This window comes from Python bivittatus, unplaced genomic scaffold (assembly GCF_059951505.1).
Source record: "Python bivittatus isolate LINGU-HERP-01145 unplaced genomic scaffold, Pbiv_v1 ctg000440_np1212, whole genome shotgun sequence".
Lineage (NCBI taxonomy): Eukaryota > Metazoa > Chordata > Lepidosauria > Squamata > Pythonidae > Python > Python bivittatus.
In genome coordinates, this window is record NW_028277063.1 from 5,738,992 (window position 1) to 5,747,463 (window position 8,472).

Consider the following 8,472-nt stretch of genomic DNA (forward strand, 5'->3'; position numbering starts at 1 on the left):
GTCAAACTTCCTTTTAGCTTTAAAAGGTAAAACTTCCTTTAATAAAACTTAGATGCTCAAAAGAGAAGTGGATAAAGTAAGGACTACAGTGCTGATAAAATTACAGTGATTTATACATAAGTTTCTCATAAATTGCTTTTGGGAGATTGGACACAGATCTGTGATGGATGGAATCTACAGCTTAGAGAGTTTAAGATGGATCAGAAATATGAGGATTAAGTTAGCTTTGCACAGTATTATAAGCTGTGGGGGCAGTTCTTGATCATTCACTCATTTTGGTTTTTATTATGGATGGTACTGTAACTAGTTGAAAAAATAGGTTTGAAAGTTATGTTTGTGTAATATTTTAATTGTGAGCCGCCCACAGTCACCTGTTGGGGGAGATGGGTGGCATACAAATTTAATAAATTAATAAATAAATAAATAAAATCTTGATATACAGAGAGAGAAAGAGAGATTCCTTATTGGAGTCAATGCCCAGTCCATATAACACATTAGTATGTATTACAGTAATTGTTTCTATTTATTATATGTAAGCATATGCTAATAAAAAGTAGCTTGCAACAGTTTAAACTCTACCTGGAACCTTCCAGATGTGTTGGACATCAAATTCCAGCATTCTCACCCAACATATTCTTGAAATTCCAAAGTTGCCCCCAAGCCTCAGTTGTCCATCCTTGATCTAATGTCTTCCAGGTCACTGAGTTTGGGCTTATATGTACTGTTTTGGGGGTTTTATGTGTTTTCTAATCTTTCTGCATGTACCGTATGCTTATTTCTTTGACAGAAATGCAAATCATTTGACCGAGCTGGTGAAGAATGGTTCCCTCTCAGGTGTGCTTCCTACAAACTTCTCTGAATTCTCTCCTGCTCAATACAGCAGTTGGTATCAGAATCAGTGGAATGATACAAAAAAGCAGTTGCAAGAGTGGAACCTTGGCGACTGCCGTATAGAAGATGAAATGAACAAGGTGAGTGGCTAGGCAAGGGCTGGATCCAAACATCTGGCTAACTATAGTTCATTCAAGAACATGCTAACCCATTAACTAGGATCTATAAACCCCAATGGCTAAATTCACCAAAACCAAAAGAGCAAGATTATGGCTTAGAATGATGTGTGTGGACCCAGTTGCGGGTGGAGTCCATCCCCAGAAGCAACAGCTGCATTTGGGGAGGGGTGAAAAAAGTCAAGCCATTGAGCAGACATGGCCTTGCATAAACTGTGAGTTGCCAGTCAAAACATAGCCTTCCAGTTTAGCGTGAAAGCTTTCTGGGGAAGATAAATCTACTGGGAATGGTAGAAGCAGGCTTGTTCAGCCACTAAGAGGCCACAATAGACTGCATACTGGCGAGTTGCAACATCTTGGTGGGACAGTTTCAAACCTGCAACCCTAGTTTTTAAAGAGCATAGAAAAATGCTATAAGCAGGCAAGCAAAGGACAAACATCTCCTCCTACTCCTCCTCCTCTTCTTCTTCTTCTTCTCTCTCCCTCCCTCCCTCCCTCCCTCTCCTCCTCCTCCCTGCTACTCCTTTTCTATAGTAGCAGCACAGCTAACCACAACTACGAGCTCTTCACCCCCGGTTCTTTTCCCATGGTCCTCTCAACCAAGCAGGTATCTCACACTCCATATGAAAGAACAGTGACAATCACCATTCATCCCAGATCTGGACAGGTTGTTATTAGTCAAGGAGATGAAGAGAGATGCAGAATTCACTCTGCAGTAGAAATACCTAGTCCCACTCCTGTTTCTCCATTAAGCTACTTTGCCTCTATTTGTGGAGCAGAAGAGTGGGGCAGCTCTTGGAAACAGTTTATACCAGGTCAGGCTATTTGCCATCTAGTCCAGGATTGTCTGCTTCCAGAAAGGCTCTCCAGCATGCTACCCGCTCCTTTAAGGTGGAGATGCTAGGATTAAAATTGGGGCTTTCTGTATGTTCTTTCTACATGTTCTTTCACTGAACTGTTAAAATAGGAAGTCTGTGTAGTCTGTGCCAGTCTTCCCTTACCTGATGTCCTCCAGATCTGTTGGACTTCAACTCCAGTATCATTTGTGGCTTTATAGGACAAAACTGGAAAGTTCAAAAAGGCTGGCGTAACCAGGTCCATAGGCCCTTCTGCTCCCCAGGATTGTCACAACCTCTTCTTGTTGGTTTCATAAGTTGGCTAAACAGGACATTCTAGGCCAGTTTGATGTCTTCTGGATGTGTGGACTTGAAACTCTGAGAATTCTCAGGAGCAGCCATGCTGGTTGGGGAATTCTTAAAGTTGAAATCCACACATCTGGAAGAGATCCAAATTGAGGAAGTCTGTATTAAGCTTTCCATTTGCTTTAAACTTGACATCTGCTACAGGTCCTATTCTCAATCTCTCTCCTCTCCCTCTCCCTCCCTCTCTCTCTCTTTCTCCCTCAGGGTGTGGAAGGGACAGGCCTGGCCTTCATCACCTTCACAGAAGCTATGACCCTGTTTCCAACAGCCCCCTTCTGGTCCATGCTGTTCTTTTTTATGCTGCTCAACTTAGGGCTGAGCACCATGCTGGGGAACATGCAAGGAATCATCACTCCCTTATTAGACAACTTCCAGAGCCTCCACCGTCGGCGGACACTCTTCACAGGTACCACAAAGGGGCAGTTTTTTCTTAGCCTGGGGCAAGACCAAGGTTCCTGGCTGTGTTACACCATGATGGCTGGGATTCTAGGTTGTAGTGCTTTGGACTCCACAGAATAGGGGTGGCTGCAGGTGGTAGGATTTAAAATATTCTGCAGAATGAGGTGTCAGGATTTCAGATTGCCGGGAGAAGGAGTTGTATTTAAAATGGGGTACTAATGGTGTTGATTGTTGCTGGGTCAATTTGCAGAATGAGGTGCTACCACTTCCTTCAGAGTGCAGAGGAGAATGAATGCATTTTAAAACAAAACCTTTTTAAAATCAATCTGGTGCTCTGTTCTGCAGGACACTGGGGAAGGTTGGTGCACTCCTACCCAAACACACACCTCTGAGTGAAGGAACCAAAGACGACATGCAAACTCCACCTTTCTTATATCCCAATGAAGCCAAAATAAACCATTATTTCTTTACAGCAAAAGTTTCAACTATAATTCATATTCAGCTCATGAAATTGGAATGTTCTCTTTAAAATATTTCAGGGCAAAGAACATTGTGTTGGGCTTCTTCCACTGTTGACATAGCCACATAGGTTTTTATTCTAGTATGTCAAGCTTGATTTACATGATTGGGGAGCTCCTAGTCTACCCTCCAGTTCCATATCTTTCTCCGGGCTGGTTCCATGTTTTGTGGGCCTTGGGCAAGAGATCTGAAAGTCTCTCCTCCATCCCAGCAGATACTCCCAGCAGCTGTCCCACCGCTGGGCCTGAAAAACCAAGCCGATGGGTGTTGTCCCCACATGCCAACCTCATCCTGGTCCCATAGCTCTTTTGGACTGCTGCTCCTCTGCTCCTCTGCCTTATGCTGTCGCTTATGTGGGAAGCTGCAGAAGGGTGCAGCAGACTGGTTGGGCTGGGCCAGGTTGCTCACATCTTTGTTTGACCCCGGGGCCCTGGCGGAGATTCACTGGCTGCAGGTATCTGATAGGGCATTAAAATAATGGCTATGTTCCTACATTGCCCTTAGCTACCACCCAGATACATCTCCCGTTTTTAAAAACGCTGCCACATGTATCTTTTAGTATTGTTTTAATTTTATACATATATTATGCATTTTATATATGTTTATAGTTTTAATGTCTTTGTAAGCCACCCAGAGTCCCCTATTGTGGGGGAGACGGGCGGTGGAGAAATCCAATAAATAAATAAATAAAATAAATCTTTTGCTGCTTATTGGCATCCAGAGGTCTCTCTTAGTCCTCTGAGCATGCCAGTAATGCTAAAAAAATAGCAGTGGCATTTCTCATTGTCTGCACTGATCCACAGGTCCCGACAGGTACCCATTCATGCCAACCTGCTCTCTGTTTCTCTCCCTACAGTCCTGTGCTGTATGATTGGATTCCTGCTGGGCTTGGTTTTTGTCCAGTGCTCAGGCAACTATTTTGTGACTATGTTTGATGACTATTCAGCCACTCTGCCCCTGCTTATTGTTGTAGCTGGCGAAGCTTTTGCCATAGCCTGGATCTATGGAGCTGACAGGTAATTCTCCATTTTCCCTCCCATCTCTACACATTTCCAGTTTGTTTGGGTCATTGGACCCTGCAGAAAGAAGGGTCAGGTTTAATCTGCAATCTTATTTTTTTGTGTAAGCTTTGCAGAAGCAGTCTTGCTCCTGTCATCCGACTGTCTGCTACTTTTGCCTGTATATTTCTCTTTCTGCAGGTTCTTGGATGACATAGAAAACATGCTAGGTTGGCGGCCGTGGAGAATCTATAGCTACATGTGGCGTTTCGTGAGCCTGGCAGCAATGTTGTGTCTGCTGCTAGCCAGTTTGGTATACTTAGTTATGAAGCGTCCCACCTACAAGGCCTGGAACAGAGAAAAGGTAAGACGTTTGTCTACTCAGCCATACCCCTCCTTGTGCATTGCAGCTGGGCCGCTTGTCTTTTTTGTTTGAAAACAAAATGAAATCTAGGAACTATTTAAAGGGTGGGTTCACACAATAAGTTTAACCGTAACCCTGGGTTAGAGTTAAGAAAACACAGCTGTAGTGTTCAGATACTATGTTAAGCCCAAACAAATACATCATATTACGGCTTACCCTGGAGCAGCATGGTGGAGAGAAGCTTTCTCTGTTGAATTTTCTTCCCTGTGCAACTAGTGAAAGCATAGAAGAGGCCTGATGTAAAGATAGATGGAGTCATGGATCTAAGTTTCCCCTTCTCCCTTTCCTTTCCAGGCAGAGGAGGAGCAGCTGGAATACCCACCATGGGCCTTGGGCCTTCTCATTACCCTGATTGTCGTGGCTGCTCTACCCATTCCAGGCATGTTTCTTAGACAACTCTGGATGGAACGGTTTGCCCAGCACAGCCACATGTCTGGCCAGATGCCTGTACCCACTGAAGAGGAAGACGGGGTAGAAGAAAAAGAGAGTCCGGCTGATCTCGATCACCCAGGCAATGGCTACTTGCTTGTGCCAGCAGAAGAGGGGCAGGAATAGAATGGACCCAGCGTTGCGATGTGCAATGTATAGAATGTGCAATTCTCCACCTCCTGGATATCTCTGATTGCTGCTGTATTTCCAGCCTTTGATAGCCTTAATAAGCAAAGCATTTTTTATTTTTATTTCTGCTCTCCCGGTCCTGCTTGTAGAACAAGAAGAAGGCTACTTGGGTTTAAAAAAAGAGACCCGTTAGCCAAGTACAAGGCTTCTGGAGCTAAACTATCATGACTCTTCCCAAGGAAGCTACAAGCCTTTGGGTTTTCCACACTCTTGGAGTTCTGCACATCCATACCTGTTCCACCCATAATAGTGGAGTGGAACCTGAATGGCCATTGGTAGGGAGGGAATTCTGAGCAATGCATTTAAAAACCAAGTATTTAATGTTAAGTGCTTATTCGTTAAAGCCTGATTGCCCATTCCTAAGGTTTGAATGTATATGATCACAGTGTACAGTATATTTTTTAATATTAAGATGGCAGTGATGGGGGGAAAATAGTTTAAAATTGACATTATACTGCTCAAATGTTCTCATTTAAGCAGTGTCTTTCGCCAGTGCTGATCTTATTTTTAAACGACATAGGAAAAGTAGGAGAGCACCATTTCCAGAATTCTTCTTTTAGCCCTTAATAATAGTTCTACTGTGGGTCATGTGACTAAGAGGAAGTGGGGCTTAGAACAGATCAGTGGGCAGCATTCCAAACCACTGAACAACTACCTCTCCCATAGAGATAAATGGGGGGATTTTTCTGAGTTTTTTTTTTTATTCCTGGCCTCATCCAAGCTCATTTTCAAATTTGACCTTTCTTTTACAAGCTTCTTCCCCCAAACCAAGTTTTGGTCCCATTCTGCAGATGGACAGGCAGACAAAGTCCCGAGTCCCTTTGCATGATTTCTTTGCAACATTCCATTGGGTTGGAAAGAACAAAAAAATATGGTGGAAACATGATGGGGGCTAATTTAAACATTGGTTTTAAAAATTAACAGGGCACTAAACAGTTGTAGCTTTAAATATTATAGATGATTGAGCTGGGATAAATTAACCAGCCCCATGTATCAGGGACGGTGTCTCATTTTCAAAAATGCGAAAGAAGACAGTAGATAAGGACTTCCATGAAGGTGAAGACTGCACTATTATTCCATTCTTTTAAAACTGCACTTCATGTGACAACGAGAAAGGACAGAAAAGACACTTGGAAACACAGCCACAACTACCAGAGGGATGATTTGTCATATGAGCCCCCTTCTCCAATAAATGTGAATGAACGACATACAACGATTCCACATCATCTTGGAAGCACACATGACTTGTGCTGGAGGACATGAAAAGACAGATGGAATGATAAAGGACCTGTACATAATACAAATACATTTAAGTGGACTCTTTCACTTTGGTGAACTATCTTATGACTTGAACAGCTATCAAGGAACCTTATTCTTTTTTCCAAGAGGGCATCTTTAAAATTATAGAATGGGGAAAGCATGACTGGAGAACTAGTTACTGGATTTCAGGGCACTATGTTTTGCAAAGAGAATGAATGAAATCTAGGAAGGTGTGATGCCCAGGGCATTTGACTCTGCTAAAGCATCTGTGTCTTGCACTGGAACGTGTTCCTCCCTATTCCCCAAAGTCCATTTTAGACTGTAAGCAGCTCCTTAAGATCAGGGACCTACTCAATGACATCTGATGGCACCATATTTTTTCTTGTTTCTTTCATCTAAAGATTGAATTGTTACATGGGTGACTGGCAGGAACACCTTACTCTGGAGGATCTCAGGCTGCGGGTAGGGACCTCCTAGGAGGCTCATCACAAATATTTTAAAAATTTTAGAAAAGCAAAGCTGTCAAAACACATTGTGGGTTTTGCTCCGTGTTTCACCTCTGTAAACACGGTACTGCAAGTTAAGAACTCCAGTGATACGTAGACTAAAATTCAGTTACAGGTAGTAACTGAAGTCTTCGCTTAACGACCGTTCGTTTAACAACAGTTAAAGTTATGACGGCCTTGGGAAAGTGATTTAAGACCTGTACTCGCACTTATGACAGTTGTAAACCATTGCAACCCCCACAGTAATGTGATCACGATTTGCAATCTTTTTTACAATGATTATTAAGCGAATCAGCATGTCATTAAAAAAATCACACGGTTGTTAAGCAAATCACATAGCTGGATTCACTTAATGACCATCGTAAAAATGGTCATAAAATAGTCCAGTCCAGTCACATGGCGATTCGCTTAACAACTGCCCTGCTTAATTACCAATTTTCCAGACCCTATTGTGGTCATTAAGTGAGGACTACCTGTACTAGAAGTGGTATGTTTATTCCTTCCCCAACCCTAGGATCAATGGGGGGGGAGATGTCACAGTACTAACAAGAATGAGAACTATTGCCTTAACTGCTTCAGTGGGAAATAAAGGGGAGGATGGACTTTTCCAGTACTTTGTCAGACATTATAGCTCAAAGAGCCAAAAACTTTGAAGAAGTAGTCAATAGACTGCTTGTTTTTATAATATTCTCTATGGGGAATTACTGGACTTTTTCAATAGTTCAATAAATGAACTGTATGTTAGAGTTTAAATTTTGTTTTGGGGACTTACCTAGTGCAGGGCAGAACAAAGCAAGTAATTAAAACTCCACTGTTCTGGTGATGGGTTTCACTTTCATATGAGGGAACAGAACCTGAGGTCTACAAATGAGCCTTAAACAAGAGAACAAACATCTAATTGTTTCCCCCTTTCTCTTCAATAAAAGCTGTTTAGCACAAACAAACCAGTTGCATTGTATTAAATTCTGGGGTGGGGAAATGTATCTGATTTCTATCTTGCTTGATTTAAACTTCTTTATCATATATTAAAGAATATTAGTGGCAATTAAGATAAATTGTCAAGCTCAAATCAGGGCAGTTTTCCTTGCTCAGATTAGAGCATTTAATATCTATCTATCCCAATTTATTTGATTTTGATTGGGCGACTTAAGGTCATCTCAGTCACTCTTAGTGCTATAGCTAGGGCTGTACAAAAACTAAAAAGTTTCAAAATGTGAAATATGTTTCAAGGATTTTGGAATTCTTTCACCAATTCCCCATTCAATATCAGATGTTTCATGAAAGGTTGCAGCTCAAATGATTCAAAATAAAATATTTTCCCTAGTTGTGTACATGATTTGAGGTCCATGTAGCTAAAATTAGATATCTTGGGGAATATTTCAAAATGGGCAGAATAAAATGATGAAGCCTTACATGAGCTGATTTGACTGCATTTTCTGCTGATTTTTTATCTGATTTTAAAGGGACCAGGTTCCTATTCCAATTGTGTAAAATCATGATAGGGCATGCACAGAGGAAGAACAAAAATATTTGATTTAA

At 41.9% G+C, this 8,472-nt stretch overlaps 1 protein-coding gene across 2 annotated transcripts in view; it reads left to right on the top strand.

Annotated features, from left to right (window-relative positions):
* SLC6A16 (solute carrier family 6 member 16) overlaps positions 1-7,893 on the top strand; it is a 34,353-nt gene extending 26,460 nt beyond the window's left edge. For both annotated transcript variants that reach the window (XM_007435400.4, XM_025171306.2), the window contains 5 exons: positions 788-971; positions 2,414-2,615; positions 3,984-4,143; positions 4,327-4,489; positions 4,844-7,893. In XM_007435400.4, the coding sequence (XP_007435462.2) occupies positions 788-971; positions 2,414-2,615; positions 3,984-4,143; positions 4,327-4,489; positions 4,844-5,104 (970 nt within the window). In that variant the 3' untranslated portion in view covers positions 5,105-7,893. The remainder of the gene's footprint in view (positions 1-787; positions 972-2,413; positions 2,616-3,983; positions 4,144-4,326; positions 4,490-4,843) is intronic.
* The last annotated feature ends 579 nt before the right edge of the window (positions 7,894-8,472 follow it).